This window comes from Saimiri boliviensis, chromosome 12 (genome assembly GCF_048565385.1).
Source record: "Saimiri boliviensis isolate mSaiBol1 chromosome 12, mSaiBol1.pri, whole genome shotgun sequence".
In the NCBI taxonomy this organism is placed as follows: Eukaryota; Metazoa; Chordata; class Mammalia; order Primates; family Cebidae; genus Saimiri; species Saimiri boliviensis.
Window position 1 is genome coordinate 15,325,719 of NC_133460.1, and position 21,887 is coordinate 15,347,605.

At 43.2% G+C, this 21,887-nt stretch overlaps 1 protein-coding gene across 8 annotated transcripts in view; it reads left to right on the plus strand.

Annotated features, from left to right (window-relative positions):
- Positions 1–21,887, plus strand: part of ARHGAP17 (Rho GTPase activating protein 17) — a 94,710-nt gene that overhangs the window by 41,147 nt on the left and 31,676 nt on the right. For all 8 annotated transcript variants that reach the window (XR_745161.3, XR_012512744.1, XM_003930212.3 and 5 more), the window contains exons 4-11: positions 3,416–3,489; positions 5,186–5,297; positions 5,536–5,612; positions 10,014–10,125; positions 14,075–14,143; positions 14,302–14,383; positions 19,634–19,761; positions 21,313–21,424. Coding sequence is in view for 6 of the 8 variants with exons in the window: in XM_003930212.3 (XP_003930261.1) it covers positions 3,416–3,489; positions 5,186–5,297; positions 5,536–5,612; positions 10,014–10,125; positions 14,075–14,143; positions 14,302–14,383; positions 19,634–19,761; positions 21,313–21,424 (766 nt within the window). In the remaining 2 variants the exon portion in view is untranslated. The remainder of the gene's footprint in view (positions 1–3,415; positions 3,490–5,185; positions 5,298–5,535; positions 5,613–10,013; positions 10,126–14,074; positions 14,144–14,301; positions 14,384–19,633; positions 19,762–21,312; positions 21,425–21,887) is intronic.

The following is a 21,887-nucleotide window of genomic DNA, read 5'->3' on the forward strand; positions in this document are numbered from 1 at the left end:
CAAAAGTGATTGGCCCTCATTTCTGAAACATAATACTTTGGCTTTCCTTTTCCAATGTTAAACAAAAGTGCCAGCGACAGGGCTTTGACGATGCCTACACTTTGCACTTAGGAAGTGGAGTTACCACAACAATGGAGAGAAAAGACTAAAATGGAGAAAATTACAGCAATCTCTAGGGCTCTAGAAAACACTGGAGGAGCCTCCTAAAGGCCTCATCACTTGCTCCCTGCATGGGAAGAGGCAAAGATTGAAGGGAAGAGACATGGGGCAGGTGACGTTCTCAGCCCAGCCACCACTGACACGGCAGAACTGTCAGGGGTCAGATAAGATAGATGATTAGCTTATTGTTTCTTTTTGTATGGTTGGCATGCATTTTACAAATGAAGTCTTACAGAGCTTTTAAAATTCATCCTTGGCCAGGCACAGTGTTGTATACCTGTAATCCCAGCACTTTGGGAGACCAAGGCAGGCAGATTGCTTGAACTCAGGAGTTCGATACCAGCCTATGCAACATGGCAAAACCCTATCTCTCCAAAAAATACAAAAATTACCCACACATGATGGCCCATGCCTGTAGTCTCAGCTACTTGGGAGGCTGAGGTAGAAGGATGGCTTGAGCCCAGAAGTGGAGGTTGCAGTGTGCTGAGATCACATCACTGCACTCCAGCCTGGGTGACAGAGCCAGACCTTGTCTCAAAAAAAAAAAAAAAAAAAAAAAATTATCCCTAATGATAGAAAGCTGTTCACCTCTAGGAAGCACAAAGCCCTCTCTGTGGAGGAGTTCAGTGTTGATACTTGATTAATTAGCCCATGTGTTAAGCAGAATTTCCTTATTTATGTTCATGGAAAACAGGATTGTTGTGGCTTTGGGGTCAGGGCTGGGAAACCACAAAGCTGTTTACAGCAGTGATCTTGAATGATGCTTGTCAAAATAGACTTCTCCATTATTTTTTTCAGAGACTTCTAGAGTTCCAGAGTTGTGTAGTATATTTGTCTTGATTATTGCATTGATCTTTATTATGTACTTAACTTCCTTTAGAAAGCCAGCATAACCATAAGATAGGAATTATTCCCTATTATTCTCATATCTTCCTTGTCCAGAAATGGGGCAGCTGGGAATAGTCTCCTTGGAGTGCAGATGGAGCCCATTATTTATGTATTTGAAAATAATTTTGTGGGAAGCCAAGGTGGGAGGATTGCTTGAGATCAGGGATTTGAGACCAGCCTGGGCAACATAGTGAGACCTTGTCTCTGCAAAAAATTGAAATGAAAAAAATAATTTGGGGAGAGGGGAAATGGATAAATGCCTTTGCTGTTTATTTTTAAATTTCAGTTTACTATTTTGAATAGGTTCTACATTTACCTGGTCAAAATTCAGAATATACAAAAGAACTTAAAGTGAAGTGTCTCCCAGCCCATTTCCCTAGGCGCCTGGTTCTTTCCTCCAGAGCCATCACTCCTCGCAGTTTGTTGTATAGCCTTACAGAGACATTCTGTCCAGTATGAGCCAGTACATATGTGATTGTATCTGATGGGGCCCTTTGGAGGCAGAAGAGTCAGGTGACATGCTGGGGTGGACCCTGTGCTTTTTTTTTTTTTTTATTTGAGACGGAGTTTCGCTCTTGTTACCCAGGCTGGAGTGCAATGGCACGATCTCGGCTCACCGCAACCTCCGCCTCCTGGGTTCAGGCAATTCTCCTGCCTCAGCCTCCTGAGTAGCAGGGATTACAGGCACGTGCCACCATGCCCAGCTAATTTTTTGTATTTTTAGTAGAGACGGGGTTTCACCGTGTTGACCAGGGTGGTCTCGATCTTTTGACCTCATGATCCACCCGCCTCAGCCTCCCAAAGTGCTAGGATTACAGGCTTGAGCTACCGCGCCCGGCGTACCCCGTGCTTTTAACATGAATGCCCTTTCTACTGCGCAGGTGAAATTTCATGGGGTGCTGCAGAATTGAAATCGTTTTTTGTTAGCAGATTATGACATTATAACCAGCTCACTTATACTTGGCCAGCCCTCTTCTGCACTTATTCTGAGATAAGCCGTAAGAAACTGAACAGGGGCCTGGGCCATCAGCACTCAGGTCTGGCTCTCCTGCCTCTCCCTAAGGTGCCTGGCCAGTCCACTTAACCTCCCTCAGCTTTGGGTTCCTTGACTGTACGATTAGAACATTAGAACATTAGAACATGTGATTCTGTAGTCATTGCCAGTTGAAAAACAAATCTCTGATAGGAAAATGAGTGGCTTTGTATTTAAAAACATTACAAAAACTGTTTGGATATTTAGCTCGAAGTTTTTAGGTGTTTAAATAAAGCTACGTTTTAGAATTATAGCCAAATTAAGAGCCAGTTTAGGCTGGGTGCAGTGGCTCAAGCCTGCAATCCCAGCACTTTGGGAGGCTGAGAATGGCAGATCACTTGAGGTCAGGAGTTTGAGACCAGCCTGGCCAACACAGTGAAACCCTGTTTCTACTGAAAGTATAAAATTAGCTGGGTGTAGTGGTGCTTGCATGTAATCCCAAAGCCTTGGGAGGCTGAGGCATGAGAATCACTTTAACCTGGGAGGCGGAGGTTGCATCGAGCTGAGATTGGCCCACTGCACTCTATTCTGGGCAACAAGAGCAAGACTCTGCCTCAGGAAGAAAAAAAAAAAAATCCAGTTTAATAATGAGTGTTCTAGTAAAAGCTTTTGAAATTGAGCACTTTATTGTATTTACCTATTGGGATAACCGTTTAGAGAGCAAGGTCTGTATCTCTCTCATGTCCCCAGTGCCTTGAACATAGTGTGCTTTGATTCATTAATAATAATAGGAACAGGCTAGGTGTGGTGGCTCACGCCTGTAACCCCAACACTTTGGGAGGCTGAGGCATGCAGATTGCTTGAGCTCAGGAGTTCAAGATCAGCCTAGCCAACATGGCCAAACCCCATCTCTACTAAAAATACAAAAATTAGCCAGACATGGTGACACAGGCCTATAATGTCACCTACTTTGGTGGCTAACACAGGAGAATTGCTTGAACCTGGAAGACGGAGGCTGAAGTGAATCAAGATTGCACCACTGCATCGCAGCCTAGGTGACAGACTGAGACCCTGTCTCAAAAATAAATATATAAATAAAGTAATAATAGGAACAACAGCAGCAGCAATGATAATAGCAGCTAATGTTTACTGAATATTTATAATGTGCTAGGTACTTGATATATTTTCTTTAGTCAACAGATAGCCCCAAACTGAAACAGAGAGATTGTCATACAACTAATACCTGTGAGACCAGAACCTGAACCCACACAGGCTGACTTCTACCTGTATAATTTGCCTGGAGGGAGAAATCAGTGAATGATGATCTGAAGAAGATCATTGAGAATGGGTAGCAAATAATAATGAGAAAAAAAAACACTGTCTTATGTCTTCCAGAAAAAACTGCCTCTGACAGCCCTTGCTCAGAATATGCAAGAAGCATCGACTCAGCTGGAAGACTCTCTCCTGGGGTAAGAGGGCTGCTTTCAGAGTGCCAGGCACCATTTAGGTTGGTGTAAGTGGCTGGGCCAGGTGGTGTATGTAGGACCAGAGGCACTGTGGGCACTGATGACATGGCTCATCTGCTAGGAGACCAGCTCAGACTCTTTGGGAGAAAGTGGGGCCAAGGCCACCGGGTTGCTGGAGAATCTTTGTTTTAGTAGGTGTCAGGCTGGAGTTGGATGGCAGAAAGGGCCATAGACAAAAAAGCAACGGGTAGGGTCAACAGTGCTTATTACCCTAATCTTGAACAGAAAGAATGTGGTCCCTTCTCTGTTCCAGGTTTCAGTTCTTAGAGTCACAGATTCTTTGCAGGTGGTCGCCAAACTATCCATGATAGTTATCTAAAAAGAGTGTGTTTGCTGAATTACTATTTTTTTAATAATTGGCAGGTATTATTTAAATAATTTAAAAATATAAATAATAAAGCTATTTTTATTCTGGGAGGGAAGGTTTACCCTTCCGTCTGTTCTTGCAGCAAGGCTGGTGTCCTCTAATCCTGTCTGCTCTCTCCAGCTGTGACATGGGCCGTGCTTCCCAGCGGGATGAGCCCTTTAGACTTTACAGTGCATTTCTGAGCGTCTGCAATTCTCTCTGTCCTTTGGAGAATAGTTTTCTCCTACTCTTCACTGTTCCTTTCTCCTATCTGCTCCCATGTTTGGGGGCCCTGGGAAGAGGGTGGCCTGTGCCCACCTGCCAGCGTTCTTCCTTCTAGCCTGGAAGTTTTTCCTGTTTGTGCTTCCTCATTCTGTTGCCATCGTCATCACACTGGAGTGATGCTGCGTGCTAACATGGTTGTAAGTGTTTTCCAAGTAATAGCTCATTTAATCCTCAAAACAACCTAGGAGGTAGGTATACCAGCACTTAGAACCCTGTTAGCACACAGCATCACTCCCATTTTGCAGACGAGGATACTGACAGAGAGGGCAGGGAAATTGCCTCAGACCACACAGTGGGAGAAGAGCAAAGCCTGTGTTCAGATTTGGGCAGCTTGGCACCAGAGAGCATGTTCCTAACTGTGACACCTTGGCTACCTCACACAGTACGTCATGCATTTCTGGTGTCAAAAGAACCCTACAGAGAGCTAGCAAGGGAGGGCAGGAAGGAAAGCAGGGAGGCGGGACGGGACAGGAGAGAGACTACAGAGTTACTTTGTAACTGCGCATGTATTTCATATGATATCAGCTGCATGTTTGCAAGAAAAGTAAAAGGAAACATGATACTCATGTAGCACGGCCCTTAAGTGTTAGCTGGCTAGCTCATCTGCACAGTCAAAAGGAAGCCTTGCTGAGGCTGGACTCACAGACATAAGATAATGTAATAAATTTGATGTCTAATTTAAAAGATTTTCAGGGTATTTCGTGAACACTTGGTTTTCACCTGACTTGAGAACCTAATTCTTGAGTAATTTGTGATCTCACTGTTCACACATCCTTCTGCCACCCTCACATACAAAGTACATGCCTGAGACAGTCATTTTTATTTTAAAGTGCAAATCTGTGGACTCCTGTTTTAGGCAACACCCTAAATTTACAATATTTTAAAGACTCTGTTAGGTAGCACCCTAATGCATTCCTGTCATATAGCAGGCAGCACTGCATCCACATGATAATCCAGTACCTGATTTAATGACCACATGCTCATTGTTGGGGTATCTTGTTTTTAAAGGAAGATGCTGGAGACGTGTGGAGATGCTGAGAATCAGCTGGCTCTCGAGCTCTCCCAGCATGAAGTCTTTGTTGAGAAGGAGATCGTGGACCCTCTGTATGGTATCGCCGAGGTGGGTGCTTCACTGTGCAGCATGGAAGAGCCGAGAGTGGTGTGGGCTGGACAGTGAATGTTAAAATTTTAACAGTAGTTGCTGGGTTTAACATGCGCTTCTTTTTGGAAGTAAGGGGAGTTAATTGAAGTTACAAAATCCTTTACCTAAGAGAAAAAACATTTGTAAATACTGTGTTTTAAGATGGTTAACCTAAAAGCCCTGAAGTGCATCTCATGTGGTATGTTATTCTTTTTAGGTGGAGATTCCCAACATCCAGAAACAGAGGAAACAGCTTGCAAAACTGGTGTTAGACTGGGATTCAGTCAGAGCAAGGTAATGCAAGGCTTGAGCCAGCAATGCAGGATTGTGTCCCATCCTCAGCAACCGTCACCATTCCCAACACAGTGGAGAGGAAGACCACTGACAGTGGACACGATGGAAGTGGTCACCAATTCGTGCACTTGACCCCGAGACTGGGTACCAGCCTCCTGGCACCTCCTATAGGCCTTGTTCTCAGCGTGGCAGTGGGGATTTTGTTAGAACATCCTGTTCTTAGTGAGCCAGCAGTGAAAAGAAATAATCTAAGGAAAATGAAATGAGTACATTTAGTGACAGAGGGGACCGTGGCAGCTCTAAGAGCACAACTCTTAGAGTGTAGGAGTAAACGTATCTGTGGCGCTAACTGCTCATGAGGGTCCCACCATGTCACAAACCCTGTGTACTTGTAATACCTTCAGTACCAAGAAAGGAGGCACTCACATGGGAGGAACTCATATAAACCCATGTAACCAAGTCAGCACTGCTGATGTGGGGATGCTGATGCCAGCAAAGGAGTCTGTCATGATTCAGGGCTGGACTGCTGCCTCTGCTCTGTCCTTGATGAAGATTTTGGCTTTTTTTTTTTTTCTTTTGTGACAAGGTCTTGTTCTGTTGCACCAGGCTGGTGCAATCATAGCTTACTGCAGCCTCAAACTCCCAGGCTCAGTAGATCCTCCTGCCTGAGCATCCCAAGTAGCTGGGACTACAGGCACATGCCACAGTACGTGGCTACTTTTAAAAATTTTTTGTGGAGATGGTATCTAGCTGTGTTGCCCAGGCTAGTCTTGAACTCCTGGCTTCGAGCAATCTTCCCACCTTGGCCTCCCAAATTGCTGGGATTACAGGCATGAGCCACGGTGCCTGGCCCTCGGTGGAGTTTCTGTCAGTAACTTAACATGGCTTACTTCTCAGGCATGTGAGAGTTGGGAATAGGGAAACAGGCACCACCAGCCTGAGTCCTGTTTTCTACTTTAACACAAGGGTTGACAAACCTCTTCTGTAAAAGGCCAGATAGTAAATCTTTCTGGTGCTGTAACTCAGTTGCTTCCTGTTGTAACTGCTTAACTCTACTGTTGTAGCATAAAGGTAGCTATGGGCAATGCATAAATGAATGAGCATGGCTGTGTTCCAATGAAACTATTTACAAAAGCAGGTGACTTGACTGACCTCAGCTTGCTTTGTTGGCTCTTTTCTTTCTTTTTATGAGACGGAGTCTTGCTCTGTCACCAGGCTGGAGTGCTTTGGCACGATGGCTCACTGCAACCTCTGCCTCCTGGGTTCAAGTGATTCTCCTGCCTCAGCCTCCTGAGTAGCTGGGATTACAGGCACTCACCACCACACCCAGCTAATTTTTCACCATGTTGGCCAGGATAGTTTTGATCTCCTGACCTTGTGATCCACCCGACTCAGCCTCCCAAAGTGCTGGGATTATAAGCGTGAGCCACTGTGCCCGGCCTTAGCTCTTTTCGTTCTCATTGCAGTCCTGTGAATTAGATATGATTATTTCTATTTGACAAATGTGTGGTGATAGAGGTATCATTTATTGAGGTCTTCTGTGTCAGATGATTTTATTATAAATTTATGGCCGTAATAAAATGGCTGCATTTTCTTGTTTCTAAGAAGCCGTTGAGTATTATTTGCATCACTGATTTAATATCAGGTTATTTGGAGAAAGTGAAGAAATGCCAGTTTATTAAATGTACAAATCAGTTGTTAAGATTAGTCCTGATTTAAGAAATGTTGAGATGAAAAAAGGTATGTCTAGGAATTCACACATGGTGTGTGTGAACTCTACAAGTACAATTATCAAGTAACTTACACATGCCAGAGATTGAGCTACTTTCATTGTATGTCAGCCCATTTGACTCTCTCACCAATCCCTGTTCATTTGTTCATCTATGTTTTAACAGATATCAGTTGGGTGCTCAGTGTGCACCAGACTTTGTGCTAGACACTAAATGCGTAGACCTCTCCTGTGACTTGGAGGGAACAGGATAGAGGTTAGTGTAACATTTCCTACTTTTGAGAGGAGACTTGTTTTGCAGATAAGTGAGGGACTTGCATATATTATCTATATGACTTTGTGCTTCAAGAGCATAAATTGCAGTGCTAGGATTCTGACAGCAAAGTCCATTGTCTCCTGGTCATGTGTACATGTGGTGTTTGTCACGTGGTCTGGAGTGCAGTGGTATGATCATAGCTCACAGCAGCCTCAAACTTTAGGGCTCAGTGGATCCTCTTGCCTCAGCCTCTCGAGTAGCTGCACACCACCACACCCGGCTACTTTTTTTTTTTTTTAAGATGGAGTCTCACTTTGTCGCCCAGGCTGGAATGCAGTGGTACAATCTTGGCTCAGTGCGACCAAGATGCCAGGTTCTAGCAATTCTCCTGCCTCAGCCTTTTTAGTAACTGGGATTACAGGCGTGCACCACCACACCTGGCTGATTTGTGTATTTTTAGTAGAGATGAGATTTCACCATGTTGGCCAGGCTGGTCTCAAACTCCTGACCTCAAGTGGTCTGCCTACCTTGGCCTCCTAAAGTGCTGGGATTACAGGCATGAGCCACTGCACCCAGCCCCAGCTACTATTTTTATCTTTAGTAGAGATGAGATCTCAGTATGTTGCCCAGGCTGGTCTCAAACCCCTGACTTCAACTGGTCGGCCTGCCTTGGCCTCCCAAAGTGCTGGGATTACAAGCATGAGCCACTGCACCCAGTCCCAGCTACTATTTTTATCTTTAGTAGAGATAAGATCTCAGTATGTTGCCCAGGCTGGTCTCAAACCCTGGCCGCAAGTAAACCTGTCTCCTTAACCTCCCACAGTGTTGAGACTACAGATGTGAGTCACCATGCCTGGCCTGTACCTGTGATTGGAATCCTGTGTAGCCGAGACTGCAGGCCACCCTGCAATACATTTTTGCTCAGAAGAAGGAAGAGTGTTCTACTGATTAAACAAGGCAGCAAATGCTTCCTCACTAGAGCTGGTTGAGCAGTATTATAGATGTTTATCTGACGGGAATTTTGCATCTTGAGTGCATGTATCCCATAGGTGATTTTAATACTGATTCTTGATCTTGCATTCATGGTCTTGTTTGCTTAATCACAGTAGGTATTGGAGAAGTTGAAACAATTGAGTGTTTCTACCTTTTCTTATTCCTGTAGCTTTTCCCTGGAGAAAAAAAAATGGTAATAAGTAGGAATCCATTATATGCCAGGCTTCATATGCTTGTGCACATGCACATGTGTGTTTTTCTTGCCTTTCCTCCTCATGACAATTCTGCTTGGCAAACAGTGTTTGTGATAGTTTTGTAGATGAGGCAACTGCAATGCAGAGAGGCTAAGTCACTAACTAGGTCACATAACTAGTTAAGATAAAGCTGAGCTCCAGACTTGGACATGTCAGACTCTGAAGTCCATGCACCATTCACAGCATAACATCTCCAGTTTTGCACTGGCGGTCTGGCTAAGCCTTTCGGTGGAGGAATATATCATGTCAGGGACACAAAGTGGGCAGAACATAGTGTTTTGGGGCAATGCAGCAGTCTAGAAAGTTTAAAAAGTAGCTACCATGGGTTTTCATGCTGCATTTTATAAAATCTGTGTTTGCATTTAAAGTGATCGACCTTTCCACAGCAGAGTTACCCATTTTCAAACAGAAGGATTAAATTCAAAGCACATTTGAAAATCAAAAGAAATTGTTTACTATGATTATTTCCTACTTATCCCCTATTATTACTAGTTTCTTTATTTATTTTTAGTGCTTTTATAGCTACTGATTGATACTTACATTATTATCACTATTGTTTGTAGACATGGAGTCTTGCTGTGTTGCCCAGGCTGGTCTCAAACTGCTGGTTTAAGTGATCCTGCCACCTCAGCCTCTCAAAGTGTTGGGATTACAGGCATGAGCCACTATACCTGGCCTAATAAGTTCTGTTTCACTGACTCTGGAAATTCTGGCATTTACTTGCTGAAAGTAATCACAGGTCACAGATAACAGTATGGTAGTAGGAAGAGCCACAATGAATTCTCAAGAGCAGGAGCTGACTCAGGTCAAAGCAAGAGACCAAGGAGAGCACCTTGCTTTCCTTCAGTGGTGAGGATTCCATGATTGCCTCCATAGGAAAGGGATTCCACAGATTTCTTTCCAGTAGTGGAGTTTGTGTGAGACAAGATGTGGTTGGTTATGTTCAGGGCAGACCACTCATGAGTCCTACCATGGTGGGAAGCTAAAGTCTCCTTTTGCCTGCTTCCATTCTTAGAGGATAAGCTCAAGAGAAGTTGGCATCTTGGGCAGTGATAACCCTTCCAGGACGAATCAGTTTTGGGGAAGGATCTGTCTCCGCTAGGTCCTACCTCCAGCTGTTGAGTATACACAGCTGGTTCTCAGATGCTGGCGACCCCTTTGTTTTGCAGGTGGAACCAAGCTCACAAATCCTCAGGAACCAACTTTCAGGGGCTTCCATCAAAAATAGATACTCTAAAGGAAGAGATGGATGAAGCTGGAAATAAAGTAGAACAGTGCAAGGTATGATAATTCCCTGATAAATGTGTACTTGAATCTATCTTTCACTTTTTGCAAATGAGGGATGAAGGGTCAAATCTAAGTTATTTAATGTTTTCAGTAATTTGTATCAGAATATTTTGAATGATTTTAAAGGTAGGTTTTATTTTCTTCTTTCTTATTCTGTAAGACTATAATATTTTATGATCAGAATAAAACATTTTAAATAAATTCAACTAGGATTTTTTTTTTTTTTTTTTTTTTTTTTGAGACGGAGTTTCGCTCTTGTTACCCAGGCTGGAGTGCAATGGCGCAATCTCGGCTCACCGCAACCTCCGCCTCCTGGGTTCAAGCAATTCTCCTGCCTCAGCCTCCTGAGTTGCTGGAATTACAGGCACGCGCCACCATGCCCAGCTAATTTTTTTGTATCTTTAGTAGAGACGGGGTTTCACCATGTTGACCAGGATGGTCTCGATCTCTTGACCTCGTGATCCACCTGCCTCAGCCTCCCAAAGTGCTGGGATTACAGGCTTGAGCCACCGCGCCTGGCTCAACTAGGATATTTTTTAACACTTGACAAGATGTCTAAGCTTACTTAAAGATGAAGGCAGAAAAAGGAAAGAAAACCATAGCAAAACATATCATAAAGTTACAGCAATTAAAACTGCATAAGAAAAACAAAAAGTAAGAAAAAAGTAAAACTGCATAAGAAGCATTAAAATAGATCAGTGAAATAGTATAGGTTTTCTAGAATTTAATGTTATTATATTGTAAGATTTAATATATAGTAAATGGCTCATCATATATCCTTGGAGAAGAGAAGATTACTTTTTAATGTTCCTTGAATAATTGGTTTGCAATTTGGGAGAAATACAACTTTTCATCTCATAAATTACAGATTAATTAGATGATTAAGTGATCTCATTCTCTCTGTGTCTATCTGTGTAGATAGATGCTCATTTTGAATGTTATTTGAGGTGGGAAATTATTTGAACTGGCAAAGGAATAGGTCTTTGGTGAGTCTCTGGAAAATCCAGAGTCTAAGGCTGGATTTACTTAGACTTTTCCTGCTTTTATTTTTTATTGTTTAAAAAAATTTTTTTTTTAATTTCATGCTAATATTAAGACGGTTATATTTTAGTTTATTTAGGTCATGACATACTTTGCTTTTCAAATAGCAAACCTTGATTAATTAACTGAAATTAAATGACTTGGTTGAAATAATACAGTGGATAGAAATATAAAAATATAAGAATAATATAGTGGGTAGAAATTGAAACTAAACTCACAAAGTTATGCCTTTAAAAAGTTTTTGTGTTTAAAAGATGATGCTCAGATAAATGCTTTTAGTAAAATAATGTCATATTGGTTTATTTGTGGTCTGAAGAGTTGTACCTTTGTCATTGTCATTTACCCAACAGTCTTCTTAATATCTGGTTTAACCTAGATCTTGGCTATTAGCTACTTATTGCACACAAATTTGGGTAGAGGTTTGGGAAGTCATCACGGGCTCATATCTCTTCTCTCAACTTCCACACTTGTCAGTGTTTCAAATGGTAAAAACTTGCGAAAATATTCTCTGGCTCCTTCTCTTTATGCTACCTTATGGGTAATTTCCTCAGATCTGTGTTCTCTTTCACTGACTCTCACTTTAGCTATGTCTGATCTGCTACTCAAATAACATTGAGTTTTTAATTTCATTGACTCTATTTTCCATTTCCGAAGTTCTGATTCTTCAAATCTGCCCTTTTGATACTACATTATTCTTTTCTAGTGTTTCTTTCTTTTAGATCATTTTAAATATACTTATTTAATAGTCTCTGTTAATTCTGTTTTCTGAAGTTCTCTATGAGAGTGGTAGGAGTTTGCTTATGGTGGATTATTTCCTTATGTGTTTTGTAATTATTTTGAACTCATTATAAGAGGGGCTTTATCTGTGGGACTATCAGGGATTGGGAATGAGGCTTCCCAGACAGTTACCAGTCCAGGTCCATTTTTAATTAAACTTAAATCAGTTTGCGTTTTCTGGGACCATAGGTCAGTAAATTTAAACTTCAAACCCTCATGAAAGCAGATCTGTGTTTGTGAAATCTATTGGCCATTGTTTCTCAGACCTAAAGCCCATTCCAGAACAGATACACTTCCCTCTGATTTCCATGTGATGCTAATTGCATTTGTTCTAATCTCTTCTTTCACGGAGAGTACAGTTCTTCAGGAATCTTATCTTTATGCATACTTGTTTCTGACCTTACCAGGCCTCAAGGCTTCAAATACCTTGGTCACCAAGACTGGCACAAAGCTACCCCAGGTCATCCTCAGCTTCCATTCATGCTTAGAATTCTGACTTTTTCTTTCTGCTTCTTTTTCTTCTTTCTCTCTTTGTGTGTGTGTATATGGTGGGGTTGGAGGGAGTCAAGGAATTTACTTTCTTTCTTTACCAGTTATTCTAAAAGGATAGTCATTTCTCCTAACTAGCATTTCCAAGTTTTTATCATAAATGGGAGGCCCTTCACATTAATTTGTATACCTTGATGCCAAAAACAGAAGTTAGTACATTAAAAAAAAACCCTCACTTTCTGCATATATGTTTTCCCATATATATATTTTCATATGTATATATATGTGTGTGTGTGTGTGATATATATATATATATATAATTCCTATGTATATTTATATTCAAAGATTGGAAATATATAACTAATTGCCTAATCTGCCACTTAAAAAGATTTTTTTTGACCGGGTGCAGTGGCTCACATCTGTAATTCTAACACTTTGTGAAGCTGGGGTGGGAGGATCACTTGAGGTCAGGAGTTCAAAACCAGGCTGACCAACATGGTGAAACCCCATCTCTACTGAAAAATAGGAAAATATTATCTGAGCATGGTGGCATGTGCCTGTAGTCCCAGCTACTCAAGAGGCTGAGGCAGGAGAATTGCTTGAACCCTGGAGGCACAGGTTGCAGTGAGCTGAGATTGTGCTTCTGCACTCCAGCCTGGGCTGCAGAGCAAGACTCCATCTCAATTTTTTTTTTTTTTTTTTTAACTCAGAGACTAGCTCTCACTCTGTTGTCCAGGCTGGTCTCAAATTCCTGGCTACAAGAAATCCTCCAATCTCAGCCTCCCAAAGTGCTGGGATTGTAGGTGTGAGCCACCACACTTGGCCTGCCACTGTTTACAAAATTATTTAATTTTTATATATGTAATTCATTTACATTAGATCGGATATGAAAAAGTGTAAAACAGTATACTATGAAGTCTTTCCCTTGCCATTATCCTCCTCCTGCCTAATTTCTATTGTTCCCAATAGGTAATAACTGCTACTAATTTCTTGTTTTATCATCAAGACATGTTTTTATATGTATGTGAGAATAAAAATATGGCATTGCCGAGCCTGATGGCTCACACCTGTAATCCTAGCACTGTGGGAGGTTGGGATGGGCGGATCACTTGAGGCCAGGAGTTTGAGACCAGTCTGGCCAGCATGGTGAAACCTCATTTCTGCCAAAAATACAAGCAGTGTGGTGGTGCATGCCTCTAATCCCAGCTACTAGGGTGGCTGAGCCAGGAGAATTTCTCAGGTGGAGGTTTCAGTAAACCAAGATTGTACCACTGCACTTCAGCCTGGGCAACAGAGTGAGACTGTCTCAAAAAAATAATAAAAATAAAAGAAAAATATGACATACCCTTCCACCCCTTTTTTAACCCAAATGTTAATACACCATAAGCGGTGCTCTGTACTTTGCTTCTTAACCAGGTGTGCCGAAAATATATCTTGAAGATCTGTCTGTGTCCGTCCATGTAAGAACCTTCCTTACTTGTTATGGTTGTACCATGCAGTTGATGGACATTTAATCTGTGGCACTTTCCATCACTTTTTCATCTTAGATCTCACAGAGATTGTTCTTAGTGTTCTCAGATGCCATTTTGTTTCACCTCTTTTTTCTTCAATAACATCTTCTCTTCTATTTACCCAGGATCAACTTGCAGCCGACATGTACAACTTCATGGCCAAAGAAGGGGAGTACGGCAAATTCTTTGTTACGGTAAGCACCTTCCCTTGACCAAATGTTAAAGCATTGTTAAAATGGAGTCATTTTAGTGTTTTTGCAAAAGATTTCATTTTTAGTTTTGCTCAGCCATTGTGTGTGTGTCCATCCGATGCTAACGTTACTTTTGTTTTTGAATGTGGGTCTGTTCTCAGTTATTAGAAGCCCAAGCAGATTACCATAGAAAAGCATTAGCAGTCTTAGAAAAGACCCTCCCCGAAATGCGAGCCCATCAAGGTAATGTAACCCGCGTGCGGCTGATGCTTCCTTCTCGCCTCTGCCACCTCTGCCTGGGTTCTTCTTCACCCTGACTCCTCTGCATGCACGTCCTCGGGATAAAGCTTCTCTGCCTAGGAGGGTACTGTTTCTCAGCATAATTTCATCTTCCTTGCTGCATTCTCTAATTTCTTCCGAACCCAAATTAACACACTAATGGAACATTTGTAGTTCTTCTGAAACCTTCAGTTGAAGAGAAAGCTGGCCTCTTTGGGGAGTGCCTTTGTATTTTCCCATCTTCTATAGGCTTGAAAAAGTCTAACATTGAATGATCCTTTTCCACATCAACCATTTGTTCCATAGGACTTAATTCTGGCCATGTGACTCCAAGAGCGTCCATTCTAGGGAAAATATTTTGGACTTTCCGAAAGAGAAGCCAGTACCTGATGCCACATCCTGCACATCACACTTAATAAGTGTAATTGAATCCTAAGACCATGGTCACTTCTTTCGGACTCCTCCATTGTCTTTATACTAAGCTTTTGTTCTATCAGCACTAATATTTTGCCCATCATATTCAAGCACACTGCAGATTTTATCTGCAAGTTGCAAGCAGACTGAACTTTCCCCTGATGTTGAGTTTGAAGTTGGGCATCTAAAGCTTTTACTTCATTTTTCTCCGTAAAGCTTTTGATGCCCTGTCTCTCTGATTTACCATTAGAGCATTTACCAGCAGAGAGCATAAGCTGTTGAGTCAGAAATTGCTCCGCCATCTTTGAATCTGTTTTGCCTGTTGTGTAGACCTGACACTTGGAGCTTAGGTTCTTCCACAGAACCACTGGTCTTGAGCTAAAAGGGGATCAGACCAGGTGCTGAGTGGGATGACTGTGATTTTGAGACTGGGCGAGTGTGTGTGTGTGTGGTGCCAGGGGATGGTTTGTGGATGTACATATACACCAGCACCCTCAAGAATGCCACTTCTCCCCTAAGTTCTAGGACATCCTTGGTTCTGGCTTTGTGCCTGAAAGTTTTTAGATTATGGAATTAGAAAACTTTATATTTTGACTGACCATACAGTCAGATCTTCAGCATTCTCAGGTGTAGTGTGTCTGATTTTCTCAGCCATTGCCCTTGCCTTCCGAAATAATAGAGATTCCTAGTTCATGGAAGGTGGTGTTGAGTTGCAGTGCAAAGGAATGAGGTCTCTGGAAAATGTTCTACCTTCCTAGGGACAGACGCTTGCTGAGCAAGATCAGACCACCAAGAAAATATATTTATGAGATACCTGCTGTGGGCTGGGCCCCGCATTTGACAAAGTAGTAGACAAATCATCATTTTAGCCTTTGAGTGGCTTAGAGTCTGATTTGAAAGAGTTGATTAACAAGAACAAAAAAAAGAAGATTGGATTTTTTGAGCAGTTTTTTTTTTTTTTTTTTTTTTTTAAAGAGACAAGGTCTCACTCTGTTCCCCAGGCCAGACTAGAACTCTTATTCTGTTTTTTTACCCAAGGCTATTTTCCTTAGAGAAATAAGTCAGGAAGCCATGGGGAGCAGGGACAAGGCAAGGAAGAGGTTCAGATGGAGCAGCCCATGGAGGAAGTGCAGTTTGTTCTTCTTGCTGGTGTCACCCTTCACCAAGTTACATTTCAGTCCCTCCCACCCTTGCCTGTCCTTGTACCTGCCTCTCACCTTAGTTCTGTCTCTTCTTCCCTTGCTTTCCTCTCTGTTTTCAGAAGGACTCAGCTTGTCCTTACTACATAAAAAAGTGTGACCTCCCTGTGCAGCCTGCTCACACCTGTGGACTCTGGTGTCATATTCAGGTCAGTTGGTGGTAATCTGCTGCCTCCCTGACCTGAACACAGTGCCCCATTTAATCTGTTTCTCCTTCATTTTTCTGGTGGGCACTTCCGATGACCCCTTTCCGCCTGCCACCTTCATTTTCTTACCACCTTCCCACCCCTTAATCTTTTGCAGTCTTATGTCTACCCCTAATCACTCTGCCGTTTAGGAAAAAAAACCAAACCATACTGCAGTTTTGCAAGGACCAGCGACCACCTGTTAGATCCTGGCATTTGACCCGGTGTCAGCCATCTCTTCCCTGTTAACATTTGTTTCCTCATTCTGCTTGATTGTCTTCTTTCATTGTGAGGACTCTGCATTGCTCCCATTTCTTTTTAAAAATTTTTCATCATCAAGAAGGATTATGTGTTGCTCCATTTCTGTCCCCACCCCAGAAGTCAGGCTTTTCTGAGGTCCAGTCCTTGCACCTCTGTTCTTCTCTCCTACCCTCACTCCCTCGTCCCCTTTTCCCTAGAAATCCCCTTCCTTTGACAGCGTTGCCTCTTCCCTGCATTTTAATCCTTGCAGCCTCCTAAGCATTGGCTCCCTTTGATGAATGGCCCTCACCTTAAACTCAAAAAGCAAACAATTCACTCCCCACACCAACTGTCTCTTTCTCTCTTCTTGTCTCCCTGATACCACCTTTCTCCAAATGATTCAGGTCTTAACCTTGGAAACGTTTTCTCCTTCCTCTCGTCCACCCCATGCCTGGGTTCTGTCCATTTTGCCCTAGGCTCTACCATCCTGTCTTCCCCTGGCCCACTGTGCTTCGTGCTCTCATGGCCTTGGTGTGAACTTGAGATAAGATGTAAATTCCCAGACTCACAATTCCTGGTCTTTTCTCAGCTGATTGCCCCTCACAAAGATGTGTTTGTCCATTTTTCAGCCTGTTTAATCTCTGTCCATCTCATGAGACTCTCTCCAACCTCACTTCCTTTGAGAAGCCTTCTCTGACAACTGAAGCCAATGGCGAATACTTTGCCTCCTGAATTGCACCAGCATTTGTGGTCTATGTTAGAAGTTGCAAACAGCCATGTCTCATTAAAAATTGTTAAAAGTTGGTTGCCATCATTTAAAAACCAGGCAGTTGGGCCAGGCGCGGTGGCTCACGCCTGTAATCCCAGCACTTTGGGAGGCCGAGGCGGGTGGATCACGAGGTCAAGAGATCGAGACCATCCTGGTCAACATGGTGAAACCCTGTCTCTACTAAAAATTCAAAAAATTAGCTGGGCATGGTGGCGCGTGCCTGTAATCCCAGCTACTCAGGAGGCTGAGGCAGGAGAATTGCCTGAATTCAGGAGGTGGAGGTTGCCGTGAGCCGAGATCGTGCCATTGCACTCCAGCCTGGGTAACGAGCGAAACTCCGTCTCAAAAACAAAAAACAAAAAAACCAGGCACTTTGATGTAACAGTCCTGATTTCTGGCTTCTCCTGAAAGTTCAAAACGTCTGGCAACACTGGCTCTGCTTTCCCACTTGGCAGCATTGGTTTGGTGCTGAAGGGAGGTTATCACCTGTCTGCAGATCGTGCATCCCCAGCGGGATTTGTGCCATTGTGCTACTTATCCGGCTCCTCTAGACAGTTGGATTTGCGACCTTGTCTGTACCACCGATCTGCCATTACTTAGCAAATATGTCTTGTCTTGTTATTGACTGTTCTGTGTTTACATATATGTCTTATATCCCCTTCATGATTCAGTTGCCCTCTCCCTGAGGATGGGGAGTCGCTGTGAACTTTACATGCCTCCTGCAGTATCTGCCACATAGTAGGTCTGTTGATTGAGAGGCCAGTGCCTGAGGTGGAGTTTGCCTTATGACTTGCCTCTAGTCAGTTGTTCTCACTTGCACCCTCTGTCAACATTATGCCAGGCTTGGGGGTGGGGTATACTCTGTTCAGTGTTTACTAGAAAGTTCTAGCAGAGGTTTGAAGCATGCCTGCCCCTCAGTGTTGCAGGGTTGGGCTTGTGGTGAAGGCGATGGCAGGTGTCATTTGCAGAACTCCCCTGGGTGATTCCAGTATATTCCCTGGTGGAAGGCTCATGTGGCCATTTTCAGCCTGTGTTGTGAATCATTGCTTTAGATAAAAGGGACAAAGTATTTCAGGTAAGATTTGCCTGCTGGGAAGGTCCAGACGTCTGGATGCATTTTCTATTGGAAATTCCCCTGGCTGGGGCTGGGCCAGAGACAAGGAGGGCTCCCCACAATTCTGAGAGTGGCTGGAGGCCTGCTTCTCATTTTTGTCCCCCCACCTCCCTTTCCGTCACCCCTTTCTTCAGCCTTTCTCTTGCTCTTTCCATCCATTTTTTACCTTTTCCTAAGCTCTCAGTTCTATGGATTTGCAGGATTTTATTTTTCTTCCCTCCCCATGTGCATATCATGTGGGCCTGTAACCCATCTGTGACATAGGAAAGAGTGTAAGAGGACACGCCGAGTAAATACTGCCTTCTTCCAACCCAACTTTCTAGCAGCAGAGTGGCTAAGGGACCAATGGCTGTTAAAGGTGCAGAGAAGGACATGAATCCTTCCTATTGGTGAAAAGAATTAAGTGTTTCTCCTGGAGCAGTTTTCACATCTGGTTTACCCTCCTTTGCTTCTGTGAGCTGCTCAGACAGCACTGGCTCTCTGCAGCTCGCACAGGCAGGCCAAACCCAGCCAGATCCTTCTTATTCATATGTCTGTTCTCTAAATTCTTCTATTTTACTGCTTCATTGTATTTCTGCAAAGCTGCCTCATATGATCTGAAGATAATATAAAATATGGCTTTCCTGCTGTCTGCATAGCCTTCAGCTGCTTTAGGGTTGCAGATTCTGCATTTCTTTCCACTCAGAATTTTTTGGAGCTCTTTGGGGACGCAGTGTTCTGAAGCGCTGCATGCCGTGGAGATGTCGCATCTGATGGAGAGTAACTGCAACGTGGGGAGTTCACGTTGACCATCTCCAGTCTTGTATGACAGATGCTTGACTTGTGTTTGAAATTTTCAGAGATTATTTCCATTTTCGCATAGCAAAGAGTCTGTTTCTTGTCCTCTAGCTAGAAGGCTTTGCATGGCTAGAAGAAATTTCTTTTCGGCGAAACAGTATGCTCTGGGGAATCTTTGTTTTAGTCCAAGGCAGTCCACTAAACCCACTGGCGTGTGTTAATGAAGCGTGGTGCAGGTGCAGCACGCCACTGCAGCTTCTGCTGGGCAGCCTGAGTTGGGTGCCATGGAGGTGCTCTCAGGCTTCTGTTCCACGAGTAACTGCCCCGGCCTGGTCCGTAGTTTGTGCTGCTCCAGTAGATGGCAAATAACAAAAGCAGATAGAAGAGATGTATCCCCTCTTCCTAGAGGCTCAGCTGCCAGTCTGCTAGAAAAGCCCACTTGGTAGTTTGGGGAACAAATAGCTTGGTAATGCTGGGAGTTTGTTGGGTGTCTAACTGAACCATCTGCTACTCTAGATAAGTGGGCGGAAAAGCCAGCCTTTGGGACTCCTCTAGAAGAACACCTGAAGCGGAGTGGGCGCGAGATTGCGCTGCCCATTGAAGCCTGTGTCATGCTGCTCCTGGAGACAGGCATGAAGGAGGAGGTGAGGGGAGCTTCGTGATCCTGTGCACCAAGTCTCCATGTCCTGTGTTCTGCCCAGAGCACCATGCTCCCCGCCAGCCCCTGTCCACGCCCCACCTTAGTTATCTAGCCATTGTCCATTTTGTGTAGAGCGTTGGCTTTCAAGCCTTTGTCACCATGACTCGTGTTTTAAATTGCAACCATGTACCTTATGATACCTTATGAATGAAACAATGGTTTTACGGAATATTTACCTTTCCTGCTTGCAATACATCCTGACTCTTTGTCCTGTTTGACTGTTTCATTTAAAACTCTGGTTATGATTTGTGACAATAGATTTCTTGATGCACTAATGGACTAATGAGCTTTAGTTTACATTTACATAATATTATGCAATTCTAGGGGGCCACGGGGAAGCATTTACATACTTAATTTTATGAGATTCTTACGCAAACCCCCCGTGAACCAAATAAGGCAGTTCTTATTACTCTTCTTGTATAAATAAAGAAGTCAGCATGCAGGGAATTTACACCAAGTCAGAACCGGAATAAGAATGCAAGGCTTTTTTTTTTTTTTTTTCCTTTTGAAAGCTTTGTATTGAAATATACAGAAAAGCATACATATCATAGGTGTACAGCTTGATGCACTTGCATGACTGAACCCACCCATGGAATCAGTACTCAGATCAAGGAATGTCCCAGAAGCTCTCCTTGTGTTTGCTTCTAGTCACTCCCCTTCTAACAGCCTAGGTTAGTGCTTCTTGTCTGGGGCCAGATTTGCTCCCCAGGAGACATTTGTCAAGGTCTGGAGGTATTTTTGATCATCACACCTAAGAAGAGGAGGTATTACTGTCATCTAGTAGTAGAGGCCATGTGTATTCGTCCATTTCACACTGCTGTAAAGAACTACCTGAGACTGGGTAATTTACCATGAAAAGAGGTTTAACTGACTCACAGTTCCACAAGCTTTACAGGAAGCATGGCTGATGAGGCCTCAGGAGACTTAAAGTCATGGCAGAAAGCAAAGGGGAAGCAGGCACAGTGTTCACATGGTAGAGCATGAGGGAGAGAGAACAAGAGAGAGAGAACATGCGCTCAAAGGGGGAGTTGCCACACACTTTCAAACAACCAGATCACTATATCAAGAACAGTGAAGGGGAAATCCACCCCCATGATCCAGTGACCTCCCACCAGGCCCCATTTTCAACCCTCCAGATCACAATTCCACATGAGATTTGGGTGGGGACACAGAGCCCAACCGTATCACCACAGATACTGCTAAACATCCTACAGGGCACAGGACAGCCTCCAACAAAAAATTATCTAGCCAAAAATGTCTGTAGTGCTGAGGTCGAGAAACTCTGCCTAGATTAATTTTCTTGCTGCCTGTCCCTGTGCTTGGATACATACTCAGCCCTCTTCGTTCCCCCTGACAGCCCCATGGGGCAGGCAGTAACACCACTCTCATCGACAAGAGGTGAGCAGAAATCAGGAGGTCCCCATCAGAACACACTGCTGCTTAGTCTGAGTCTCCCAACCTGCACTTGATGCTGATGGCTTTTCATTATCTTTAGGGCCTTTTCCGAATTGGGGCTGGGGCCTCCAAGTTAAAGAAGCTGAAAGCTGCTTTGGATTGTTCTACTTCTCACCTGGATGAGTTCTATTCAGACCCCCATGCAGTAGCAGGTGAGCACCAAAGAGTGTCTGCAAATCAAGTCATCCTCAAGGTGGTAGGCAGGTCCTGTCTCAGACAGATGGTCAGTTAAAATCCAGTTTTACTTACAGGTTTAAGTGACAGAACCTAAGTGGCCCCTTGCTACAATTCCTTAGTGTATATATAACGTAATGTCCACACATGTCTTCTCTACTCCTTTTTTTGTTTTTCTATTTTCTTGATGATTAAGTAAAGGTGAAAGTAACTTATAATGCAGATATTTGGAGACATATTTGTATTTTCTTCCCTTCTTTCATACTCTCCCCCCACCAAATCTGTATCTACCCTGAGGCCTCATCTACCCAGAAAAATTATGTCTGTTAAGGGGATGACTTTAAAACTAATTTTATTTGTAATTTATCTCTGAAAACTTTGTTTCCGCAAGAGATTGAATTTGTTTATGAACATTTTATTCTCTAACCACTCTTGCCAACT